The 27,305-nt window shown below is 43.1% G+C and overlaps 1 protein-coding gene across 3 annotated transcripts; it reads right to left on the reverse strand.

The window, feature by feature from the left end:
* Positions 1-2,304: 2,304 nt before the first annotated feature.
* On the reverse strand, positions 2,305-11,991 carry Hepacam (hepatic and glial cell adhesion molecule). Of its 3 annotated transcripts, none has more exons than XM_077797851.1 (7): positions 11,907-11,991; positions 5,957-6,298; positions 4,765-5,046; positions 4,417-4,510; positions 3,526-3,599; positions 3,167-3,234; positions 2,305-2,650 (listed from the first exon to the last, which is right to left on the reverse strand). In XM_077797851.1, the coding sequence occupies exons 1-7, from the start codon at positions 11,989-11,991 to the stop codon at positions 2,348-2,350; spliced, it is 1,248 nt and encodes a 415-aa protein (XP_077653977.1). In that variant the 3' UTR covers positions 2,305-2,347. The 3 variants fall into 3 exon arrangements, with proteins under 3 accessions (XP_077653977.1, XP_026260388.2, XP_026260387.2); XM_026404603.2 differs by having other exon boundaries at positions 3,167-3,237; XM_026404602.2 differs by having other exon boundaries at positions 3,167-3,237; positions 4,411-4,510.
* Positions 11,992-27,305: the final 15,314 nt, after the last annotated feature.

Genomic DNA, 27,305 nt, shown 5'->3' on the forward strand with positions numbered 1-27,305 from the left:
TTAAGACTAAGCTCAGACTTGTTTTTCTCCAAGATACCTTTGCTGACAACACCTAATGTGGGTAGGATGACATTCCCACGTTTCCAGAGCAACTTGGATCTCCTTGTGTCATTGCATCTTACACACTTTATTATAATAATCTACTTTCTTATCTGTCTTCCTCCATGAGATTTTCTTATGGGTAAAGGCCATGGCATAGTTATGCCATTTTGCTCTACTCTGTAGTACAGGGTCTAGTCCATGCTAGATAAATAAATATTTGTTGAATAAATGAAAAACACATGAATGAAAGAATGAGTGATAATTTTGAAGTAGATAATTTGGGATTTAAAAAGAGGGTAAAGGATGATGAAAGAGAAGAAAAGAGAAAAAGGAAATATATATTATTCATTTTGTTCTCCTTGATTACGCAGAATAAAGTCATTTCATCAAAAGTTTATTGAGCATCCAGTATGTGCTAGGCACTCTGCTAGATGCTAGTAATACAAAGATGAAGATCAAAACAAAACACAAACACAAAAACAAACAAACAAAAAAAAAATACTTCCTTACTTATCCCCCTCCCAATTTAAGGCAGATTTGGCTTGAGCCTGGCAAGCCAGCCCCTCAAGGATTCAGCACCAGGGTGTGGTGTGCTCTCATCCCATCCTAACCTCCATTCCTGTGTCTCAAGGCTGACCAGCAGGTACCCCCTTCTTCAAGTCTTGCATTTCCCACCTACCTAAGCAATTTTCCTCTACATGCATTATCTCATGATGGATGAGGCACTGGGGAAGGTAAAGGGATGGGTTCTGGCTAAGGGAAGCTGCAAAGACACACCTGCTCACATGAGCCTGGGGAAGTGCACAGATACAGGAAACTAAGAGGAACCTTGTTTAGGTGAGAAGTGGGGAACAAGAATTCTTATTGCCCTTGGGGCTAGGGCAAAGTGTGCCCCAGGGTGAAGGTCGTGGGTATAGGGGTCTTGGGACTGGGAGAGTCAGAGCTGGATTTTAGGAGTTGGAAGGGGCAGAGGATGCTAGAGCCCCTCGGGTCATTAGGGAGGAGAAGGCAGAATACCCAGGAGAATGCCTCCTTCTCTTTCAACTTTTTCACTGTCTTCTTTCCTCACACAGTAGATTATTATTGTCTCTCTCTCTCAAAGGTTCTAAGAGGCAGTGGCCTGGGCACGGCCTGGCTACACAGTGGCTCAGCTTCTCCATATTCTGATGTTAGTATGATTAAGGAGTTTGCCTTGTCCAGTGACTGGGATCTGAGCATCTGGGAGCCAGGTAGGCGGGGCAGGAGGACAAGAGTTGGATCGCTGTTGCTCTGACATGCTGGGAAGCAACAAGCTTCTCCTCTTCACCCCTCCTCACCTCCTCCCTGCCCCGTTTTTTTTTTTTTTTCTGTAGATAAGAATCTTATTCTCTAATAGTTGGAGGGAGCTCAAGAACCTTCCTGGATGATGATTGTTTGAAAGGCTTGTTTTGTAAGGAAGTCAGGCAGAAGGCGGAGTGTGAAGTGTTAAAAACCCCACTTCGTATAGCTACTGGTTCAGAGGAGTGGGCATGTACTTATCTATAGGAATGAACCCACCCGTCTCCTATTTTCATGAACAAGAACAGAAAGAATGTTTGGCATGGCATTCTGCTGAGGGAGGTTTGGAAAGAGGCCAAGCACGCGAGGCTTGAGTGCTTTGCCTTTACTAAGCCTCAGGTCCGGGGTCAAAGGAGTGTACTTGGGCTCCTCCACTCTTCCTCACCAACTTCAGGGACCCAGGAATCAGGCATCCAGAGGCCGTGCTCTAAGATGCTACCTTTGCAATGCTTCCTCCGTGCTCAGAGTTGCTCTTGTACACACCAGGAACCACCATCAGACTCCCTGCCCCCCATCGGACTTCTTAATTAAGGACTGTCGTGCATTTTGGGAAGAAAAAAAAAGCGCGCCTTCAGGCGCTCTTTTGGAGGAAAGGGAGGTGGGTGGAAATCAAAAGATCTCCCTAGAAATAGCACAGGACAGTCGTGAGGGTTAGGTTACTGTTGTTAGTTTTCATAAGACCCTTTCGGGGATTGGGCCAGAAATGTAATTATCTATAGGGTCCTAAGAGGGCACAACTCACACCCACTGAGAACACAGCCAGTAAATCCGGAGCAAACGCAACCGAATTTCACCCTCAGATCAACCTTCCCCGTTCGGCGCCGACCAACCCCCATCTGCGCATGCTCACGTACCTCCGCACCCAGTACACCTGCCTCCCCGCCCAGCCTTCCCTTTTGCCCTGGCCCAGGGCACCTGGGCTTCCCGGCCCCGCACCCCAGGCAGTAAGCTTCAGGGGCAGGACGCGTTGCCGAGGTCCCTGGGGGGCTCAGGCGCTGATCTCCACCTGGCCGGACTCGTCTTGCTCGCGGATCATGTGCACTCCCGCAGTCCTTAGAGTGCGCGAGGCGCTGCGCGAGCGGCCCGGCGAGCTAGGAGCCCGCGGTGGCGACGAGTGTGTTCGGCCCGCGGCCGGGGAGCGCGCTGGGGAGCGCGGGTAGCGGCGGGCTGAGCGGATGGGCATCCCTGGCGAGCGGCCCGGCACAGGAGGCGACACCGAGTAACCCGGAGGGCCGGGTTCTGTCGCGCTCCGAGGCTCTGGAGAGGGAGTCTCCTCGGGCTCCGGGGAGTCCTGCAAGGACACGCGCTGCAGGAGTCAGAGTACAGCCGGCCCAATCTGGGAGTTAAGAGGGCTGGGGGCTACCGAGATGGAGTCCCAGTTTCCTCCACACCCCTAATCCCTGGAAGGCGGCATACATGATTTGGTTTTTCTTGGAACACATCACAATTAGCATGGGATCTGGCACATCATAGGTGCTCAGGAAATGTTGACGTGCCTGAATGCTGTGTCCCTTTCCATCTGCCTTGGACAGCCTGGGGCGTAGTCGTGGAATAATGGGGAAATCTCCAGAAGTGGTGTCCAAAGACCTACGTTTGAAATCTATAGCTCCTACTTAATTTACTTGTTTAATACTGTGTACATCATTTCACCCAGTTCAGCCTTATTTTTCAATCTCTAGAACAGGCATGACACAAAGATTTCACAAGTATTCCAAGTGCTATAAAGGTATACGAATATGGTAAGGATCTCAAGAATGTGGTAGGAGTTCACTGCATGGGATGGGGCAACCACCCCAGAGCTGCTCACCTTGTCCTTCAGAATATAGAGGGCCATGGGGTTTTTCCGTTCCTGTTCTCCACTTCGTGGGAGGGTGTCTGCTGCACAGGGGAAAGAATGGGGTGGCTGTCCAGGTACAGACCAGACCCTCTCCACCAGCCTGCACCTATGCTCTTTGTTCCTTGTGGCTAGTCAAGACCCACCACAACCTCCACCAACATATCTGAATACTTGGGGTCCTACCTTGGCTGTGCCTCTCCCTACTCTGAAGTCTTGGAGCAGTTGGTGGAGGAAGTGGTGCAGAGCTGGCTTCTTGTTGCCCATTTCTGCCTTTTCCCAGCACCCTACTGCTCTTCTGAGTGCCAATGAGTGAGTGGCTAGGAACTCACCTTCTGGTTTTAGGCGGTCATCATTCTGATCCATGTATTCCAGGGAGTTTTGCTTTTCCAACTTCCTCTTCTTCCTATGAAGCAGTCCAACCCCCACCAAAAACAGAGGTATTGAATAGGAGCAGGAAAATATGGGGAGTACCAAAAGATGGTTCTGAAGGCCATGAAAGAAACCTTATGACCGGAAGATGGGTGTGGTGGGAATAGGAGGCAGTCCATGAGCTTTTAAATGGGTCACAGCTAGATTTGCATCTTGAGGCTGTCACTAGCATTCTGACTAGGCAAGCCATTAGTCCAGTCTGAGTCTCAGTGTCTTTATCTGTAAACTGTAGGTAATTAAACTTAAAAGGTAGCTTGCTAATACCAGCCATAGTGCCTGGCCCAAAGAAGATGCTCAGCAAGTGAAACTATTGTGAATAGTGCTGGGTGGTCAGAAGTGGTGAGCACAAGATGCAGATTCATGCATAATAGAAGAGCACATCTCCTGGGAAGAGGTGCACAATCCTGGTAGGCAAGGCATGTAGAGAGACTTAAGAAAATAGGCAGGGAGCAGTGGCCTCTCCAGAATAAAAAATAAAAGTAGGGCTGGGGAAGTGGCTCAATGATTCAATGCCCTTGGGTTCAATCCTAATAATAATAATAATAATAATACTATTATTATTATTATACATTACATTTCCTAGTCATATCAAAACCTCCCCTATCCTTATCCCAGACGTATGGAGTATCTTCGTAGACCTTCCAGTGCAGAACAGTCCTGCAATTGTGTCAGTAGTTTGGGAAATTCACCCAATAATAATAATTATTATTACATAAATAATAGAGCTTGAGGTTGGAATGGACTAAGGGACCAGGGAGCTCAGGGTGTGGAACTTGAAGAGTTACCTAGACTTTTTGGAGGGTTTCCAGCAGGCACAGACTGTCACCAATGTCACAAGGAGGAAGATGCCGCCTGTAGACAAGATGATATACAGGGAGCTTCTTCCTATGTGTAGAGAGAAGAGGAGAGACTTCAGAGGGGCAGCAGATGTGGTACAGAGAGCAGTGGAAGGAAAAGAGACGGACCCACAGGTAGCATGGTTAGCTGGTAGTGGTACTTGCATAGAGCCCTCTTCCCACCTGTTGTTGTTCTCCATGGATAGCTGACCCAATCTCTGCTCCCTCTCTCTCCCTCCAGGATCACTCTCTAGGATGTTCTTTGTCAGTGGGCACCTGCCTCTGGGGGGCAGAGAGACTCACTGTACACGGTGATCTTGACAGGCAGACTGCGGACCTGGCTGATGGGGTTCTCTACCACACAGCTGTACAGGTCGTCATCCTCCATGAGCACGCGGGTGATAGTGAGCACCTTCTGGTCGGGGGACAGGAGCATTCTCGAGTCATTGAGGAGAGGCTTGCCATCCTTCAGCCAGGTGTAGCTGGGCTTGGTGCCATTCTCGTGGGAGCAGTTCAGGGTGAAGGCCTCACTGAGCTCCAGCACAGTGGTTGAAGCCACTAACACCTGTGGCCTTGAAATGGGCACTGAGCCCCAAAAGGTGGAGGAAACAGTAATGGGTTAAAAAGTTTTTCCGTTTTCCTTCTATACTCTCTGTCTTCCAACACACCATACCATAACTCATTCTGTGGGCTAAGTAGACCTTTCAGGAATCATCAGTCCTGTTCTCTTCCATCATTCATTCATTCATTCACTCACTCACTATTAGATACCTAGTAGGACCAGGCGAAGACAACATTAAATGAGGTAGCCATGGTGTCTGCTTTTATCCCTGTTTCCAAATACATTTCCATCACCACTGGTATTTTGTGTGTATTTGTTTTTGGCTTTTCTTTTTAGATACTTGAGATTGAGCCCAAGGGCACTCTACCACTGAGCTATGTCCCCAGACCTTTATATTATTGTTTTGAGATAGGGTCTTGCTAAATTGCCAAGGCTGACCTTGAACTTACCATCTTCCCATCTCAGTCTCCCAAGAAGCTGTGATTAAAACCCAGTGGTTGCTAGATGTGTGCCACTGCATGTAGCAACCACTGGGTTTTCATGTCTTAAACTGACTCCACCTGGAAAATATTTTATTAGAATAACTGAAGCCCAAGTAACTGGGTTCAAATTTTGGCTCTATTAGTTTTGTTAACTTGGGCAAGTTATTCAACCCTTCTGTGTCTCAGTTTCCTCCATCTGGGAGAATGACATTAACTATCCTAAGATTTTTATAAGCATTAAATGAGTTGACACATGCAAAACACTTAATATAGGTTCTGGCACATAGAAGGATTCTATCCATGTTAGCTGTGCCTGTGTTTAACTTGTAACATCCAGTGGCTCTCTCTGAGCACCTCAAGACCTTTTGTGTTGGTTTTTGCTGGCTCTAGCTAGTGTGCTGCCCCAGTCCCAGTCTCCTGCCCTGCCTCCTTCCCTGCCAGAATGCTTTACCGTCGACAGTGAGGTTGATGGTCTTCTCCCCGGTGAAGGTGTCATCAGTGATGGAGATCTCCACTTCATAGGTGCCCTCGTCAGCCAGCTGCAGGTCGCTGAGAAGCAGGGAGCCATTTTCAAAGAGCCGGATCCGGTCTCGATAGTCAGGCCGTAGGGTACCAATGACCTCTGTGCCAATGGACTGCACCACGGTTACAGGCTTGTCCCGCTTCAGTTGCCACTTCACTACAGGCTTGTCGCTGCTGGTGCTGCTGTACTGCACGGAAAGCAGCGCTGACTTCCCCACTGTGCCATGGATCAGACGCACAGGGCTGGTGATATTCACCCCCTCCAGGGGATCTGTAAACAGAGGTCACGGTGAAGAATACAGAGTAAGGCTCTCAGTTTCTTAGCCCACTCCCACCTTTAAGCCCTCTGATCTCCCAAAGCCTCACCCCTTTGGGACTGTCACTCGCTGCTAGTCCTTGCTTCTTACTATCATCTCTTCTCCCGCAGGAACTCTTGTGTCCCTCTGCTCCTCCCAAGGCCCTTCATTCTTCTTTCACCTGGCCCTCTGCCTCTCTGATACTTTTCCTTATTGCCTTCCTCTTCAAGAAGATTCCACCTAGTTCACACTCCATGTGCTTCATTTGAGGAAATCTTTATTGAGTACCTCCTATGACTTTAGGATAAGCCAAGAGCAAGACAGACAGAAATCCCTACCCCATGAGGTTTGTAGTTCATTAGACATCAAGGTGAATCTGTCAGATCTTCTTGATCAGAGAGGGGGATGGTGGGAGATGGAGGTATCATGGGAACATAGATTCATAAGGAACGGAGTTTATCCTAAGACAGTGTCAATAAAGAGGGGGCTTAAGGGCCTGAAGACAACGTTACCATTTCCTAGTCATACCAAAACCTCCCCTATCCTTACCCCAGACACATGGAGTATCTTCCTAGACCTTCTAGTGCAGAACAGTCCTGCAACTGGGTCAGTAGTTTGGGGAATTCACCCAAACTCTGGCCCAATCTGTGTTCCCTACATAGGAGGGATTTGGCTGGATAGAACAAAGAGTTTGGAATCAGAAGGACCTTGCAAGACTAGGCCCTAATCACTTATTGGTTGTGTGGATTTGGGCAAGCAATCTTTCTAAGATTTCCATTCTTCTTTTCTATAAAATAAGAATAACTCCCTTATCATATTCTTAAGATTATAAAAGTACAATATATGTATCATTTATCGTTATGTAGAGAGAACACAAGATTGGGCCTCAGTGATTGAGGCTTATTGATCTACGGGACTTTATCTTTGGGGATCAGATTCCCCAGAGGTAATATGAGTAGTAGGCTAGATGGTCTCACAGGTTCTAATGACTACAGCTCCCATAGATGTGAGTATCTGAATGCTGTATACTTGTTATTGAATGGAAGTCTTAATTTGGGGACAGTAGAATGAACAAAATTAACTATTTTCAAGTATTTTTTGTAAACGTTCCTACAAAATCTCACATAAAAATGAAAATAAATGAAGTATGGCTCAAGCTCACCTACTTTGGTAGAAGGGGTGGTGAGGCTCTGACCTCTGTCTTCCCTAATAACTTGGGGAGCTAGTAGGAAGTCCTGGGGCTCTGTTTCTCAGACTGAAATATATTTGGTCCCATGATCCATAATGTTTCTTCCAACTTCTAGTTTCTGTGATTGTTTAAATGGTATTCCCTGCCCAGCAACTGTGAGGTCCCAGATCCGCTTGATTTGGAAAAGCAAGCTTTAATATTTCCCTGAGTAGGCAAACAGGCTTTAGTATGCAGGCTTTTGACTTGAGGTGGTCCTGAGAAAAATCATGGAGCTTCATAAAATGCCACAGTGGTGGTGATCAAATGGCTGAGGAGCACCTATCCCTGCCACACTCAAGACCCTGTCCAAAACATTGTGGTATATACATCAGGCTTATACGTGCAGAGACCTCCCAGAGTTCAGCAAATCTGTGTAATGATCCCATTGTGGTCTGGATGTAGTTTGTCCTACAAGGGTATATGCATTGGATACTTCATCATCAGTGTGGCAGTATTAACAGGTGGTGAACCTTTAATAGGTGGGAGTTGGATAGCTCTTTGGTGGTACAGACCTTGCAAAGGATTAAAGTAGGTATTGTGGGACCCTGAGTTAATTCTGAATAGTTGTTACAAAAGAATAAAGCTAACTCCTCCTCACTTTCTGGCTTCTCCTCGTACCATGTGATCTCTCCCTCTTGCATATACTCTCTGATTTGATATGTTATGATATATGATATAGTTGGGGAGGGGCAGCTACCAGAGCTGGCACCTTGCTGTTTATACTTTCTGTCTCCAAAGTCATGCACTTTGTAAAATACATAGCCTCACTTATTTTATTATAGCAATAGAAAACTGACTAATACAGATCTCAAGCACCAAACTTTGATGTTTCTTATTTCCTTCTTCCAAGAGGCCGGGCAATGACATTCCCGGTCTCAAGGACAACTGGAAGGGACTTTTCTCTCTCTTCTGTAATCTCTGGCCTCCCTTGAGTTTCCCTGGCTTCTACATTTTTCTATCCCATTTCAAAGTTCCAGGAACCCTTTTGTGATGTTTTTCCCCCCTCAATTCTGATTTTCCCCCCAATTTATACTTGATTTACTCTCGGCGGGGGAAAAATAGGGGGAGCTGCAGCCTAAGGATTGCCTTAGACCTTACCCTCATCTAGGTGGGGTCCTCCATATGCCTGTGAACATGGGGGTACCCTTGAGTCAAAGGGACGCATGCACACATTTGTAAGTGAATGGAGCAGTCTTTCTCAGACGCTGACAAACACTGTTTTGCTGAACAAACAAAAACTCTAGCCAGAATCAAAATTCTGTTAAGTTCAGGGTTCCACAACTTTCAAGGGACACAGAGAACTGGGACAAGAGCCAAAGCAGGACACAGAAATGAGGAAATGGCTAACAACTCCCATCCAGAGTGGAAATAAAAGAGACAAGAACTATTCAACCTGTAGAAGCAATTAACTTTCAATCATTGTCTCTGAGGCATCATTATGTAGAAAGTCTCCCGTTCCCACCAGAGGCTGAACAAAGGGAAATTAACATCTCAGCAAGCTGTTCCTATCAACAGAAACAATGCTGTGTTGGCTTTGGTCAGAGGCATCCCCTCAAGTAGGATTTTGACCTGCTGTGACATGGAGGAGTGCCAAGCTTCAAAATATAAGTATGTACCTGCACAGAGTTCCCTTTTTAGCTTCTTCCCCTACGGGAATCAACATCTCCTCTGTTTATGGACTCCCTTGGTTTCCTTTTACCAGCGATTGTCTTAAATTCAACTTTTAAGAAAAGTGCAGTGGGGATTTGTTCTCTATACACCTCATCCATACTAACACTGACAACAGCAGTTACGTCCCTTTTTTTTGTTTGGGTCTATTCTCCATGACAAAGTCCCTCAAACCCTTTAGCCATCATAGATACTCTTGCTTGGGCTCTTGCCAACTATATTACCTTCCTTTTAAAGTGTAGTAGTTCTGGGCCAAAACTGCACATAATAATCTAAGGCAGCACATGGCTCTGTCTTCTAAAAGGAAAAATATGTTGTTTTTTTTTTTCTCCCTCTCTCTTTCTTTCTCAGTACTGGGGATTGAATCCAGGGACACTCTGCCACTGAGCTACATGCCCAGTTCTTTGTATTTTTTTTATTTTGTGACAGAGTTTCTCTAAGTTGTCCAGTCTGTCTTTGAACTTACCATCCTCCTGCCTCAGGCTCTGGGATTACATGTAGCTGTATCCCTCAGTAGCTGGGATTACAGGTGTATGCACTGTACCAGGCTCTGCTTTTGGTTTTTAATATCCTCACTAATTAATGATGACCCGAGAAAACAACCTCCCTCCTCTATTATTACTGTATAGGTGCATCACTTATTTTGTAAATGTTTGTGTTATTCTTAGGTCATTATCCTGTTGCAGCCTACAAGGGACCACAAGGATGTGAAATCATTTAACGTGTCAATCACTGAGGGATGTAGGAGAAATACAAGGAACAGAAACTATGAAGAAGGACTTTGAGATCCAGAAAGAGAAAGGCCACAGTTTTTTAAATCTATTCCCCAAGAAGAGTAGTTGTCCAGGAGTATGTACCTGGCTGATATGTACTAAGATAACACATGGAGGTTTACTATGTTTGTGGATTAAAACAATCACTATTTTTAAGTTGTCTCCCAAACTGTTCTATAATTTAATACAATACTAATCAAAACCCATGATGTTTACTTGGTAATATGGCATCAAGACAGATAAGGGAACAGAATAGAGAACTGACTTAAATATTATTTCTCAACTTATGGCAATTTCTCTCTCAATTTATGACAGTGTTGTGGAGTAGGAAAAGCCCCTCCCTCCCCAATAAATAGTTCTGGGCCATGTAGAAAAAAAAATGAACTTGATCATTGCAGGATAATTGCAAGTTCAAAGCCAGTCTCGGCAATTTTGCAAGGACCTAAGCAACTTAGTGAGACCCTGACTCAAAATTAAAAAAAAAAAAAGGGCTGGGGATGTGGCTTAGTGGTTAGGGTTAGGGTTCAATCCCTGGCACCAAAACAAAACAAACAAAACAAAAACCCTAAAAATCCAAACTGAATAGATAAATAAACAAATTGTGGTATACTTTTACAGTGGAATAACATTCAGTGGGAGCATCACCCCATCAATACCTTGATCTTCGATTTCTGGTTTTCAGAACTCTGAGACAATGAATTTCTGATGTTTAATTTATTCAGTTTATGGCACTTATTATAGCTGCCATAGAAAGCTAGTAATAAGCTTTCTTTCTTATTTGCTTCTAGTTTCCCCTCCAATGCCCCCTGAAGATCAGGTAATACAGCTGAAAGGTATGTACGACACAAACCATCTTTTAATTAAAAGCCACTTAATTCCCCTGCCCAATCCATCATTTGTAGATTATATTCCAGGCTTCTGAATATGGTACAAGGATTTTTTTTCTAACTAATTTCACACTTTTCTCTCCAGCATGATGAACTTCTAGTCTGTGCCTAAACACATGATGCTATTTCAAGCTATTGCCCTTTGCCCATTTTCCCTACAATAATATCCACTCCCACTCCCACCCATTTTTCTCATCCTTTAAAATTCAGTGCAGACATTCCTTCTACCAGGAAACCACCATGATATTCCCCCACCCTCATCCTGCGCCACCAGCACCAGCTTCCTGGATGGGAGTGACTGACCTTTCTGATTCCTGTGCATCATCTGTATATCTGACTCACAGTGTTGCCTGTGTTTGATTAAAATGATCTTTGCATCTGTTCGCTCTACTAAGTTGTGCATTCCTCGGCTCTTTGGAATTGTGCGTGTGTGCGTGTGTACACATAAATATATCTACGGTATTTAAAATAAGATCAATTCTCCAAGGAGATGGTAGGGGGCACTACAGGAAGTAAGTGTCTGGCCAGGAGTGAATTATGGATAGACTGGTATTTCTATCCTGAAGCAGGAGGCTTATTATCTCCAAAGCTTCTTTCATCTTCCATGCTGTTCTATACTCAGAAGCTGGAGTAGGGGTTTCAGGAGGCTCAAAACCAAGATTTCCCCTGCCCCTCCCTCCAAGCCCCACCATAATCCCTTGGAAAGAATGTTGGACTGGCCCACGCCAGAAAGTCATCCCATAAGAAGTGGCAGAGTGCCCTCCATCTAATGCATTGAATGCCGTGGGAGCTTCAAAGTCATGCAGCCTTTGGGGGGAGCGGGCCAGCGAGGCTGTGCAGGAGGCACAGGGAGTGAAGAAATACATTCAACACTAATGCCTGAATTCACTGGGATGCTTCCCACGACCGCTGAGCTCTCTCCCCTCCTCCCACCCCAAAGACATTCAGGCCCTTCACTCTCCCCTCCCTCTCCTTTCAAAGCCCCAGGGTCCCTTCTCCAGACCTTCTTACCCTTTGGGTCTCCTACCTGGCTGAATCAGAAGTAGGTAGACAAGAGGAGCGAGGTGCAGGGCCCTGGAGGCGCTGGACAGGGCTCCCCTTTCTCTCTTCATTTTGGGTGGCGTTCTTCAGCTCTGGTGCAGACAATTAGCATGATTTCTCCACTCTGGGCACGTCCCTTTGTACCACTCGGAGTTTCTCTGCCCGAACACAACCCTGCCAACTTCCCTCTGAATACACAGAGCTCTGTGTATTGCTGGGCTTGTTCTTTCCTCTCTCTCAGACCTGGCATTTTCTAGTTTCCAGGCCCTACATCCCCAGTTTGGATGGGGGTTTCTACTTAGGACATAATCTCCAGTGCAGGTTCCATTGTGGGGGGCGCGGCGGGGGCGGGGGGAGCAGCAGTATTTTTGCTTGTCTGCACTGAGCCCCTCTCCCAGGGCAGATGAGGATCTGAGCTCTGTGAGAGCACTGGGCTGGAACACACACTCAGCTGGACCTTGTGTCCCAACCTAGCCTGTCTCCACCTCGTACTTCTTGTTCCTGAGGAGGAGGGTCCATGGAGGACAGACCTCCAATAAGCTCTGAAAAGGGAGGGAGAGGAGTTTACAATGCTGAGAGAATGAAAGACTCCACCAGATTGCTGAAGAAATGGAAAAGCCCTGTTCTACCCCAAAGGAAGATTGGAATATAGCTTGAATTCTGTTACTTTCACCCCTGTCCTCGTCCTGCTTAGGATTCTCTCTATCATAGAATCACATAGATTCTGGGGAAATCTTTCCAGAAGCTTCTCTGTTTATTCCTCTGCCTTCAGCCAGTGTTCTAGAACATGTCAGAGCAGAGATGAAGGTAATAACCCTACAGCCTGCTTCCCGGGCATCTGTTACCAGTGCAGCTGCCTCTCCATGCCCTTCTTTCTCAGAGCTGTACACCCTAGCTCTATCTTAACTCCACTCATGTGGCCACACCTTCTCCTGAGGGCATCCTGTGAAACAGATGCTTAATAAACTGTGCAATCTGGAGATGGGCTTATGCCTTTTTGAGTCTTTGATTTCACATGTGTAAAATGGGGGAATCAATAGCCTCCTTGGTGTGCACCTCTACCTATTTTTTTTTTTTTATGCATCAGACAAAGCTTGACTAGTCCAAGTTTCTGGGACTGAAGCATCATTGCATAAACCATCTGTGCCCAAGCCAGGGGAGAAGAGTTGGGAAGTGTTGATTTTGAACTTTATGGAAGAACTCCAAAAAGTATTCTAAAATCCACCAATAAGATTTTTCTTTTCATTTTGAATTTCCTTGTCTATGACTTTCCCCTAGACAACTCAAGGCACCTGTCTGCCTCTGGAAGACTGTTGTTACAGCAGGTACATAGAGCAAAAGAAAAAGTCAGCATTTAGCTTCTGACCTTTAAAATCATATTTTAGAGAGAGTAGCAAGACGAAAGGCTTAAGAGCCAGTCTTTGTAAAGGACAAAAGGGTATTCTAATTTCTTCTGTCTTTCTCTTTGACATATTGAGGAGAAGCCTGTAAATTAAATCAGAGTTCTTCTATGGTATAGACAAATGGACACTTGCCTGTAATAGGTTGGCCTTGAGAATTATTGAATGGGGGTAAAAGGTAGATATGATCTTCAGGAAGTAGAAAGCCTGAAGTCTACCTGTTTTAGCCTGAAGAGCTGTGGAAAATTAATGTGATAGAGGGAAACCAAGAAGGATCTAAGTTCTCAACACTGCCTTTCCCCATCCGATGAGTGATACTTAGGCTCCTTATGCCTGCACAGAATTTGCAAGTATCCTCATGTGCTCACAAGCCCTTGAGAAACTCAGAGGTGCTGAGAGGGTAAAGAGCAAAAAGCAGAAGATGAAGCAAAGGGCCACAGTATCTAGGGATTTAGATGCCAGTGGTGATGGCTGGGAGGCAGCAGGGAGCAACCTGGTGGGAATCCTGAGAATGCCACATAGGTCTGTGGACACTGTCTGTTCTTCTTGTTACAAGGTCTTCTTAGTCATGCCACTCACCCACCTATTCTCACAGAACTGGGGTTGGAGGTAGAAATTGGGAAGTCAGCTTAAGCTGTCCTAGTACAGACTGAGCCACCTGGAGGAATGCAAATATGGTTGGACTTAGCAGGTTGGATTGACCTTGAGTTTCCCTCACAGGAAGGTGAATAAAAACAGAAAGATACTACCTTTCCTTGGTTAAGTCTGAGCATAGAATGAAAATTTTACGACCCCTTTTCTGGTTGGTTTTGAGATTGGTAGACTTGTAGAAGCTTATAATCATCAGCTATGTGCCTGTCTCTCTTAATAAAGAGAGGGCTCTTTGATTTAAGGACAATGTTTAAGTCAGCTGTCCTGACTTACCTTGTGTTATCCTTCTGTGTATTCTTTGGGTTTTTCCCTCTGTGTGTCTGTTGTTGATGTTGATGATGCTGGTTCTTTTTTTTTTAAAGGGATATCCTGATTATAAATATTATATATGTATTTTTTTCTCTCTCTTTTTGGCACTGTTGAGGATCACACCCAGAGCCTTACTCATGCAAGTAAGTAAGGCAAGCACTCTTATTATTGAGCTCTACCCCCAGCCTCAATATTACCATGTCTTTAACCTCAAAAATATGCTTACACTTGTTAGTCTGCTTGTTCAGTTCTCGGGTCAGGTATTGCAGATCATGTGGCTGTCTCCTGAGGCTGGGTGGTTCTCCCAGGTAGGGATTGTAATTCTTCCTCTGGGTCTCCTCACAGGGCCCAATTTTGAGCTCTGAATAATGTGGCTTCCAACAATGGAGTAGACTGCCTGTCTTGCTGATGGCAGTCAGACCCTTACTTAGCCAAGGCCATGGCCCCTGCTTCCTGTAAGCATTTCAGCAGATTCATTTCCGATGGCATTGTCCTCTTCTGAGCAGCTCGGCCCAGTTTTCTTGGCTCCTGTGCTGAATGGGGTTGCTTCAGGCCCCTCCTCATTTGGCACCACCTCTGGGGTCCTGGGATCTGGATTCCTCACCCTGTACCAATGGCTGCCCAGGCCTGCCTCAGACAAAGCTCTGCCCTGTGCTCCTACGTGGAGCCCCTGCAATATGTACACGCCCACCAGCTAAAACTCACAAGTGTATGTTTCAAGAACAGGAGAACTGAGTCACCATCCTAAATGGCTGTTTTGGGAATTGGAAAACAAACAAACAAACTGAAAAGCAGGCTGGGGAATTATAAAAGCAAGATCTGTCTTCTACAAGCTGAAGGTCTGGTAGGAGTGGTAGGAAAATCACAGAGCAGTAGACTTACTCTACAGCAAGAGACGGCCTTGTCCAATTTATCCATTTTTGCAAAGAAGGACAAGGGACCGGCAGTCTAAGTAATGCGCCCAGAGTTGATCTGCTGTCTACAGATGGATCTAGACTCTCAAGTTACTTAAAAACAAACAAAATTATAAAAGAAAAGATAAAGTTACTTAAAAGTAGAAAGCAAGAAAAGGTGAAACACCACACCAATTTCTTTTTTAAAATTTTTATTTGTTCTTTTTAGATGTACATGACAGAAAAGTGTATTTTGACATATTATACATACACAGAACATAATTTATTCTAATTAGGATCCCATTCTTACTGTTGTACATGATGTGGAGTTACACTGGTCAACACACACCAATTTCTAATAACTACCCTCAGATGTAAGAGCATCCCCAGCGAAGTCTGTTTGTCCAAATCTAGGCCCTGGGAAGAATGATAATACTACTAGAGAGGTTTTAGAATTGCACTTACTAACACCATCACATCAGTAGTTATTTTTATATTTAGCACTCTCCCCTTCCTCCCCTTCAGTTACTTCCTGCTATTATTTGAGTCATATCTGTCTCTTTCACTAAATTGTAAATAATCTTTGGTTAAAAAAAAAAAGACAGAGAAAAAAAATCTTCCAAAAAGTGACACCGAAATTCCCAAGAAAGGAAATTTTCTTTAGAAAAAAGAAAAAAAAATCTTGATATGCCAGATGGAGAAGGTGAGGCCTTGAGTGTAAGGAGTAAAGGGATAAAGTAAAGGAAGTAAAGGGAGACAAATTGTTCTGCATTAGAAATAAATGATTTGGGGTTGGGGAAAGAGCAGAGAGGAGAGAAATGAAGACATTTGAGCAACAAGGTAGGGAGCTGAAGAAAATTTAATAACAGTTTCCATCTTGTTTAAAACTTTCAGATAAGTTTATTACACTCAAATGCAGTAGGTGTGCATGCTTCTGGCCAATAGAATATGACCACAGTAACAGGCTAGACACTCCCTGATTCATCATGTTATAGAAGATCAGACCAGAGAGAAATTGTCCTGCTGGCATTGAAGAAGTACACTGCATGGTGGTGAGGGCCACATAGCAAGGAACTTGTGGCTGCCTCTAGGTTGAAAGCTACCTATAGCCAGAAATAGAAGAGGGATCTCAGTCCCACACCCACAGGAATTGAATTCTTCCAAACAACCATATGAGCTTAGAGGAGAACCCTGAGCTCCAGTCAAGAACATGGAACCAGCTAACACTTTATTTGGAGTCTGGTGAAACCCCTGAGTAGAGGATAGATCTAAGCTGTCCTGGGCTTCTAACCTGGAGAAAATGTAAGATAATAAATATATGTGGTTTTAAGTTCCTAAATTTGCTATAATTTTTTATGCAGCATAGAAAATTAATACAGAGTAGTGTGCATGTGTGTGTGATGCATGTGCTCATGCACATTTATACTGAGACAAAGGACAGTTTTAAGAGTCTGGTTCAACATGGTACGAAAAAGGGATAACATGTAGTACAGTGAAATGATCTCTAAAATGTATTTAGCTGAAGCAGCAGTATGGTGTCAGAGGCAGAGGATCATAAATTCAAGGATAGCCTAGGTAACTTAGCAAGACCCTGCCTCAAAGAAAAAAAAAGATGGTATATCAAACAAATTATTATCATGGATAGCTTAGAACTTAATCTTTCTGAGAACTCTGAGAGGTGGTAAAGAATATGCCTCAGAGTATCCCATCTGGGTCATGGTTGCTGGGATACTTATCTATGTACTTCCCTCAGATATGGACTACAAGCTTTTTTCAAGGAGTATAGGGAGGTTTGTACCCCAGACCTGTAACCTGACCCTCACATGGAGGTATCCTGCCCAAACCTTTGTCTAATTGATATGTATTTCTGTGGGTGTAAGCTAGTCTTTGTGTGTGTGTGTGGGGGGGGGTGGTATTGGGGATTGAACCCAGAGATACTTTACCACTAGGCTACATCTCCAGCCACCCTCACCCCCCATTTTTTTCTGTTTTGAGAGAGGTTCTTGCTAAATTGCTGAGGGTCCTATTTAATTGGCCATGTTAGCCTTGAACTTGGGATCCTCCTGCCTTAGCCTCCTAAATTGCAGGGATTACAGACATGTGTCCCCAGGCCTGATGGTAAGATACTCCTTACTTGACTTTGTCAGGCACTTTACGTATATTTGTCCATTTAATTCTTCCAATATCCATTTTAGGTAGAGATTATAGCCCCATTTTATAAACAAGAAAATCTAAGTTTTCAGGAAGTTAGCTATTTACTAAGTTCACAGAGCTACTAAATGGCAGGTTAATTCCAGGAACACAAGCTGATTAACAACAAAGCTTAAATTTTTGACCACCCCCTAACTCACCCTGTACAGGAAGTCCTCCTCCTGTGTGCTTGAGCCTCAGCCCTGGTCCAGCCTTTTACCTCCAGCACCTACTCTGACTAAACTCAGGATGTAAGGTGGCCCTCTCTGTCCACTCCTTGTGTGCCTGCTATTTCGGAAGGTATTTTTGCCTTTTTTTGTTTTTTGTTTTTTTGTTTTTGTTCTAAAACCTGTATATAAAGATGCTGGAGCCGTCCCTACCATGAGTTCAACTGGCCCTAATGGAGAGAGGTAAAAACCAGTCAGAGGATTTGTTGAGCTGTGGACCATTGCCTGGGAAATTTGTATGAAGCTTTGTGTTGTGAGGAGGCAGGGCACAACTCCTGCAGCAATTCTGAACAAGAGGCAGATTAGCTAGCTCCCTCTGGAACAAAACAAGCTATTTTGTGGGCCTGACAGTGAGAAATAGCCCTTGTTGGGGACATTTTTTCTTTTCTTTTTCTTTCTAAAATTCTTATAGGTGGCCCTACTTTGAGTTGCTTATAAGAAACATCAAGTAGAAAAAGTGAAGATAAGGGTCAAATGGCACCTACTTCATTTCCAGAGACTTCAAACTGAACTTGGTTTTGCTCCCTGGAGATTCACTAAGAGGAAAAGGGTTCCGTGAAGATATGTGTGTCCCCAAAATGTGTGGTTTATTGGAAGAAATCTGTGGTCCCTGGGATGGCGTGGGGTCCTGGGTAAATTTTGAGGGGGCAGGGAGGAAGGGCTCCCATTTCCATACTGTTAAATGAAAAACTATCAAAGCCTTTTATGCTGAGAGTAAATATTTGATTTCTAAATAGAATTCTCGCCCCCTCAGAAACTGAGAGGAACTCAGGCTGTGTCCATGGTTGCTAAACGTGCCCTATTCAGCAACTCTCCAGAGGAACAAAGAGGAGAGATTAATTGGCCTCAAAAGGTTGGAAAGATCCTGCTTTTGCTGGCCTATTTAAGATGCCATGAAGGCATTCTAGAGAGCATCTCTGAAGTTCTGTTCTTATAAAGCTTCAGTGCTCAAATACAAACAGGTTGGGAAATCACAGGGAAGCCACAAATGACCTAATCTTGAAAGGCTCCATTGTTTCCCTCCTCCTAGTTTCTCAGATGGTGTCCACCCACCAGCTATGTCCCAGAGAGGGATTTGCTCTGGTCCCCCTGCCCCCACCCTCTTCCCAAAGAGGGAGGCACAGAAATGGAAATCAGCTGGGCAGCACCCAATAATTGCCTACTGTGTGAAGAGCACTCTATGTTCCAGATATTAAGAATGGTGGCATGTGGAAAAAGGGGGAAAGCGGTATGTTCAAAAGCAATAGCAGGGCTGGGGCTGTAGCTCAGGGGTAAAGCACGTGCTTAGCATGCGCAAGTCCCTGGGTTCAATCCCCAGCATCAAAAAACAAAAAAGTTAATAGTTAACTCCATTTGGTCTATGTGCTTAAATAGAGTCAGGAAAGCTGCATCTATAAGCAAATGTATAAGCAAGTATTATTGATAGTACATTTGCATTATCCTTTGCAAATTATTACTATTATTTTTAAAATATTTATTTTTTTAGGTGTAGATGGACACAACACACTGCCTTTATTTTTATGTGGTGCTGAGGATGGAATCTGGGTCCCGCCTGTGCTAGGCAAGCACTCTACGGCTGAGCCACCATCCCAGCCCAGCAAATTATTTTTTTTTAATATTATTTTATTTAGTCTTCTAACTACTCTGGGTGGGAGGATTTTCCTTCATTTTTCATGAATACACATGAGGCTCAGAGAGTTTAAGCAACCTACTCAAAGTCACATGTTTTGTAAGTTGACAACTTTAACCAGGCCCAGAAGAAGGCAATTGGGAAAAAGAAGGCCTGAGACAAAATGTGACAGAAAAAAAGAAAAAGGTAGGTAACAAGATCTTAACAAACAAAGCTTAATCAGTAAGAGAATGATCAGACTCTAAAAGTGAGGCCAGGGACACTAAGATTTGTGATACCTGGAGTCAAAGTAAAGGAAAACAATGTTTCTATGAAGAACCCAGTTAAGTTGGTAAGGGAGGTTCCCTTGCAGACAGGTCCTAAATTTTCACTCCTGTGGCAGAACTTACAGGATTCTGCTTTGACTTGCCTTCGGTTCTGGTCACAGTCGACCTCTAGGATTCTGCCACTAATGTGCTATGCAAGAAGCTAAGGAACACAATTTATCAAGAGCCTTTGGTTGCAAGTGATAGAAATTTAACTTGAACTATTTGAAACAAAAACAGAGGAATTTCTTGCCTTGCTCAACATCATTTTGGTGAGAACAGGAATAATTGGAAATAAGATACTTAAGTGCCATCATGGCTATCATTCATTTCTTGAGCTTGGTGTCAGCTTATTTCTCAAACTTTCTTATGGGCTGGGGATGTGGCTCAAGCGGTAGCGCGCTCGCCTAGTATGCGTGCAGCCCGGGTTCGATCCTCAGCACCATATACCAACGAAGATGTTGTGTCTGCCGAGAATTAAAAAATAAGTATTAAAAATTCTCTCTCTCTCTCTCTCTCTCTCTCTCTCTCTCTCTCTCTCTCTCTCTCTCTCCCTCCTTTCACTCTGCTTGCTGTCTGACAGGGTCATAGTGTGGGGGATGTTGCGGCAGGGTCGACACATCTGGAAACCAAAACCATGGGGTGCTGTGGCTGCTGGGAATATTAATGTGGTTAGCAGGAAGCATGTCAATACAAACTAAAAACATGTTGTATGGAAAATTTCCCCAGAATGAGACTAAGAATATGCCAAAAAAATGTCCTGAGATTTAAGACCAACATTACCAAGAATATAAGTAAACACAAATACATAGTCCCAGACCAGGATTTTTGGAAAAATCTTAGATTACAAGAACTCTTTGCTCCACAGTTGATATTTTCTACTAGGTGTCTTGATCCAGAAGCGCAACCTGTGCGTAAGCCTAATTACAGGGAAAGAATTGTTAAGCTAACAGTGCAAGGCCCACTATTTATAGCTCATTTAATTAAAGGAAGACTGTGGTACCCTCATAGGGCCAGAGAAGCTAATAAGAATATGTTCCCTTCACCAACAGACCCTCCCTTGCCATTTACAGGGATGTATGATGAAAATGGAAGACATATAGTTAATCTAAATGGAAAAATGGATTGACATGCAGAATCTGCCCTTTATTCAAAGGTTACAAAGGTTCAAAAATTGGTGTACCTTGACAAAGGAACAAAGACACTCTTTAGCAGTTTAAAAGGTTAATCACAGCTTAGTAAAAGATCAAAAGGAAAAGCAAAAATAGAAGCGTGGTCTATGTTCCATGTAAAAGTAGAATGCATGCTAAAAGGTTGTGTAACTCACAAGGAAAATATGTAAATCAGGAAAATCAGGCCATAAGGCCACCTGTTAACCATCTGAAAAAGTGTATTTAAGAATAAAAGTCTCCACAGGGAGCAGCAGATCTTTCTGAAGACTGCATGAAGTTGCAACAAACACAGTGTTTTGTCTTGCTTCTTTCGCTGACGCCATTCTTCCTTCAGGACTCCCTGGATCTTGCTGGGGCAGGACCTCCGCAGGTCATGGTTGCTAGACACTATGGTATCAGTGCTATTTAATATAGATTCCTGAGATAATGGGAATATTCTATATCTTTGCTGTCAAATTTGGTAGTTGTTGGCACCATGTGGCTAGTGGGACTGAGGAAATAAATGATAAATGTTGCTTTGTTTTAAATAATTAAAATTTAAGTAGCCACATATGGCTGGTGGTTAATTTATGAAAGAGTGAAACTTGTTATCCAGGAGGAGAAGACTCCTGATGGAGCTAGTTAAATTTTTTTTTTTTTTGCAGGGGAGGTGAAGGACTGTGGTTGGCTTAGCTTGGGTTATAAGCATAGTTTCGTATCAATCACTGTAGCCAGGAGAATAGAATACTGCGTTCTGTGCCTAACCCCACAGTACAGGTATAGCCATTACTATAAGATACGGGAGAAGCAATACTAGGTGATTAAAGGGTTTATACATATACACATATATACATCTATATACATATAAAATGTATAAACATAGATCAGTATATCAAGTATATTTATAAATGTTATATTTAGATTTGCATAAGTACATAAATATATGTATAAACATATCAATGAATATTTATATATTATTTCATAATTAATATATTTATATACAAAATAATATGTTTGTTTATTATATATATATATATTATATATATATATATATATAAATTACTTTTTTTTTGCAGTGTTTAATATCAAATCCAGGGCCTCACTATTGCTAGGCAAGTCCTCTACCACTGAGATATATCTCCAGTCAATGACTTCTATTTTGCTTCCTAAAAATAACATAAGTGAGCATTTACTGAAAATCTATTACGTGTTTTGCTATTTAGATATGTACCTTAACTTTCACAACAAACAAATAAACCTTGAAAAGTCAGTTATTAGCTCCCATATTGCCATATAGATGCAAAGATTCAAAAAATGTGACTTGATCACAGATAGTAAAGTCAAGAGTATAAATCCACATTTTTAAAAAATATTTATTTTTAAGTTGTAGTTGGACACAATACCTTTTATTTACCTATTTATTTTTATGTGGTACTGAGGATTGAACGTGCCAGGCGACTGCTCTACCACTGAGCCACAACTCCAGCCCCCCACGTTTGTTTTGAAGCCTCTGTTTTCTCCACTGTAATATGCTCTCTAGTGATTTAAAAAAAAGAAAATTACTGTTCATAGTAGATAATTCTAACAAACCATAACTGAACATGCTCTTGAAAATTTTCAAATAGAAAAGCCTTGATACATATTCTAGAAAACATTTTAAAAATTCCTCTTTTGACATTGCTGTTAGAGTCTGCAATGTATTTTTAAAGTACCTTTGATGATAGCAATTTTTATACTTTAAGAGTACATTATTTAAAGTCAAAATTATGGCAAATAACATAAGCAATAAGGCTAAATAAAATCATTTTTACCCAAACTAAAGGCTGTTTCCTACCTTAGTCAAACTTTTGGCTTCAAAGAACAGATATCCCAGTGAGCACCCATCCAGGCATATTGCCTGGATACATAGGATACATAGGACCTAGATCTGGAATTGGAAAACCCAAACACTGAAACAGCTCTTGGAACTAATTTTTGTGGGTAGTTCTGATACTTTTTCCTCATCTCCTTCATTCTTCTATATTTACTGAGTGACTTCCTCTGTCTTGCTCATCTCAGGTCTGTGTTACAAGTAACTTAAAAACAAATACAAATTAGCATTAATAATAAATAACTTTATTGACTCTATATTTAGAAAGTCTAGAGGAGGGGATTAAGAGCAAGTTCAATCTAGAGACTCCTATCGTCAATAGAGAACATGAAGAACCATCTTTCTTTCTTTTTTTCCTTCCTTCTTTCATCTTTGCAGTATTGGAAATTGAACCCAGGCCTCTCATGTGCTAGACAAGCACACTAGCCAACATCCTCAGACTTATTTATGTATTTATTTGAGACAGAATCTCAATGAGTTGCCTAGGCTGTTTTTGAATTTGTGATCCTCTTATCTCAGCTTCCCAAGTAACTGGGATTACAGGTGTGCATCACTGCACCTGGTTAAGAAGGAGTTTAAATTAGTTATACCATCTCCTTGAAATACTGAAGGTCTCTCTGATGAAGAAGAATCATGATAAAAAAAGATTTCTACCCTGAAAGTTACATGGTTTGAAAACTGCCAGTGCCTCAGTGTCTGGGACCTAAAAACACTCAGATGGTGTTGTAGCTGGATTTTCCCGGCAGCAGACTCTGTGACAGAATTTCATGTTCAGGATTTTTATAAGGGAGTGTTGCTATGGAAAGAAGGTGGAGGACACAGGAGTAGACAGAAGGAAGAAATTGAGCTATGATGGAAGCCTGACAGTCTCACTCCCAGTGAGCTCAGGGGTTGAAAATGATGGCACATAAGGGCAATTCCAAGCTGAGCCCAAATCACCAGGTCTTTACACACCCATACTCATACTCACTAATCACTGGATGTAGCTACTCCTCAAAGGAATGGTGAGACAATAAAGTAAAGCTGAGAGAGTCCCTAAAGGAGTTGACAGCTGAAGGGACTATAATTCTCCCCAAGGGTGGGTCAAAGGCCTTTCTTGAAGGAGGATCTAGGCAGCAATCTTTCATTTCTAGATAAATATTTGGTAATGTGGAGATACACTGAGACCCATGTTATTTTTTTTTAATCATACACTAAGTGAGAAAAAAAGACTTCTGTGTCCATGATAAAATTAGACAATCTTGTGCAAAATGAATTATCGAAGATGCCCTCGAGAAACTAGGCTTGAAAGGAACAATCTCTGTGTGTTGCCGCAGTCTGGCTGGGCACAAAATCACGAGCCACTCACAGCCTTGTAGATTCAAACAGCAATTCTTTATTCCCGAACTCACACCGGCACTCTACACACGTTCTGGGGAAATTCACATTCTGGGCAAAATCTACCTACTCCACCAGGCTCTTATCAGCAGGATACGCCCTATTCCCAGCAGGGTACACCTTAAACCTGGTACTGCCCTAAACCCAAGGAGTGGGATACTCCCTAAAACCTGATCTGCCCTAAACCCGGATCCGCCCTGGTCCTTGAGCAAGGTCACCTTACTCAAGCATACATGCAATGTCACTGCAAATGACCTGGGTCCAAAGGCAAGCCCATTCATTCCTACTTGGCAATGGCCCTCAGCATCGTGTGTGTGTGTGTGTGTGTGTGTGTGTGTGTGTGTGTATGTGTGTTTTGCTGAGGACTGAACCCAGGGCCTTGTGTATGCAAGGAAAGTACTCTACCAGCCCTGGGAACAATCTTTTATTGGTGTCATTTACAGTGAAATGCTACCATGGAAAGCTGGTCTGCATAGGCAAGTTGAAGGAGCCCTTTAGATATTCCAGTTAGAAAGGTGATTTTGGAGGTGAACAAGGAAGAGGAAGATCAAAGTACCGTGATCTGCTTTTGGAGATAGCCCAGAATATTGTTTAGCCCTGGAAAACCCTGTTCTAACTTGGAGAAGGGGTAAAAGTGGGTCTGACTCAGTGCCTGTGGTTGTTTTCAACATCTAGTATCCCTGAGAATAGGGATAGGCAGGTTTCTCACTTTTATACAGGATCTCCTTAGGACAGGCTCTGAGGACTGACATTCGACCAAGTTTTCTAATTTGTCATAGGTGTGGGTCAGCCACCCACAAATAGAAGAGTTGTGACCAAACAGCAAATTGCTCCCTAGTGCTTTACAAACAATCAGTTCTGTGTAGGGTGGACTGCTGCCAAGGATCCAGTTACTTGGGGCTTTGTGCAAACATGACCAGGGATCCCCCAGCCACAGAAAAAGGCTTATCCAACTTCAGTGAGGACAGCTCAGGAGCAGGGCCTCTACACTAGGGTGCCAACAACACTCATTAGTTTAACTTTCTGAAGAACACAGACATTTCTAAGCAAACAGTTCCCTTGCTGAGAAACCAACTTGGGTTATATTGAATACAAGCCTTGTTGAAGATATCAGAAAATGAGAGTAGGGCCTTAGATGTGAATTCTATGGATTTATAGAGAGTATAGATTCTTACAAAACCACTGGCCCAGCTACTACTGGGAAACAGATCTGGAGAGGAAGGGTGGGAGAGAGCAAAGAGCTACATGATAACAATTTTTCAAAGTATTGTGAGGTATGCATGTAGATGTGCAATTCAACCTCCCTCTGGTCCTCAAATGATGGTTCTTTTCTGTTCATTGTCTCCCTGGGTGGAGTGGGATAGGTTTCCTTCTTGCTACTAAGTTGCTAAGTGCTATTTCTAAACCATCTCCTCCCTTTTCCTTAATCTCACCTGTAACTTTGAATCTTACATTATCAGACTATATCATTCACTGCTTTCCAAGTTATACTCATCTACCAACCTCCAAATCTTTTTTTTTAAAGAGAGAGAGAGAGAGAGAGAGAGAGAGAGAGAGAGAGAGAGAGAGAGAGGAGAGAGAGAGAGAGAGAGAGAGAGAGAGAGAGAGAGAGAGAGAATTGTTTAATATTTATTTATTTTTTATTTTTTAGTTCTCGGCGGACACAACATCTTTGTTTGTATGTGGTGCTGAGGATCGAACCCGGGCCGCACGCATGCATGCCAGGCAAGCTACCGCTTGAGCCACATCCCCAGCCCAACCTCCAAATCTTTTCCTGAAATTCCTTGAAGATTGTTGTCCTTGGCTGTCACCAAAAATATTATTTCCCAAAATCAGTTGATATCAGTATCTTTATGGATAACCCAGCTGATGCTCTGATCCTTTATTTCTATGATCTCTTTTTCTCCAGTGACCTTGGTCTTTAACCTACCTCAGCACTGTCTTCATTGGTCCTACCACATGCTCTTTTCCTCTCTAGTTTCTAAACATGACTTTCTGACTGTGCCTTATTTTGCTTAACATAATGCTCTCAAGTTCCATCCATTTTCCTGCAAATGACATATCTTCATCCTTCTTTGTATCTTAATTTATTGTATATATACATTCCATTGAACCTACAATATCTTGATCCTACCAACTGTTTTTTACCTCCCACTTGTCTTCTCTTCCATCATTACCTACTGCTATGGTTTGTCCTCCAAGAGTTCATGTATTGAAATCTTGGTCCCCAGTGTGGTGATGTTAAGAGATGGAAGAGCCTTTAAGAGATGTGGTTTAATGGGAAGCAGTTGAAAGATTATATTGGGACACTGGATCCTTCCTCTCCTTGTGTGTTAGCTGCCATGAGGCAGCCATTTGCTCCACCAGGTGCTTCCACCATAATGTACTCCCTCACTACAACTCCAAAAGCAAAGGGGCCAAATGACTATGAAACTGCTGAAACCATGAGCCAAAATAATTTTTTTGTGTGTGTACCAGATGATAGGGGAAAGATACAAGTGGTGGGAACACAAAGTTAAGGTAGTAATGTATTTTATTAATATTTTATTGTTGTCAATGGACCTTTAATTTATTTATTTATATGTGGTGCTGAGAATTGAACCTAGGGCCTCACACATGCTAGGCAAGTCCTATTCCACTATGCCACAACCCCAGCCTGAAAGGTAGTAATTTATAAACTGGGCTTACTGTGCTGACCTACGCCATTTTTTTTTTCTAAAAAAAGCAATTTATCTGCAGTCCTGCCTGACTCAAGTGGACAAAATATGTCACATTCCTCAACATGTGGAATGCAGGAGAAACAATTTGTTCCCCAAAGGTTCACCTGTTACTTGCAGAAGAAATGCAGGCTGAAATACTTCTGAGAAGAGGAACACAAGTTACCCTAAAGGCTGGAGTGACAGAGGGGGGACTCTTGTGATACCTACACAGACTAGATCTCAGAATTCAGGGAGATAATGATAATCCTTTCTAACCATAAAATCTGGTAAGAACTATGGTTAAGAATCCAAATAGAACCAGTCAGCATGGGCCAAAGTGACCTAGAATTTCATGGTAGTGGGGACTTGAAAGTTCATGTCATCCTGCTATTAGTCAAAAGTTAAGAAGTGGACCTGAGCAGGACTCTCTGGAATTTCTCTGGGATTCCCCAATAAAACTAGAATGTAGGAAAGATACACAGTTCCTTTCCTCTCTGAAAGGACCCACTCTCTCCCTTGACACTGTTCCTTTTCCCCTTTCCCATTTATTCTAATAAACTCATTGTCTGTTACTCTGAGTGACATGTCTGAAATATTTCTGACTTGATTGCAAGAACTGGGATTTGAAAAGACATCTTCATGCTGCCTCAATTTCTCAGAAGGCTCCAGCCCTGTAATATGGA

This window comes from Urocitellus parryii, chromosome 4, assembly GCF_045843805.1.
Source record: "Urocitellus parryii isolate mUroPar1 chromosome 4, mUroPar1.hap1, whole genome shotgun sequence".
In the NCBI taxonomy this organism is placed as follows: Eukaryota; Metazoa; Chordata; class Mammalia; order Rodentia; family Sciuridae; genus Urocitellus; species Urocitellus parryii.

Excerpts from the sequence above, each read along its gene's own strand:
- Hepacam (XM_026404602.2), bottom strand. The coding sequence starts at position 11,991 with ATGAAGAGAGAAAGGGGAGCCCTGTCCAGCGCCTCCAGGGCCCTGCAC. Across the intron at positions 6,299-11,906 it reads CCTACTTCTGATTCAGCCAG|ATCCCCTGGAGGGGGTGAAT; the intron begins GTAGGAGACCCA and ends CTCTGTTTACAG. Across the intron at positions 3,238-3,525 it reads TGACCGCCTAAAACCAGAAG|CAGACACCCTCCCACGAAGT; the intron begins GTGAGTTCCTAG and ends TCCCCTGTGCAG.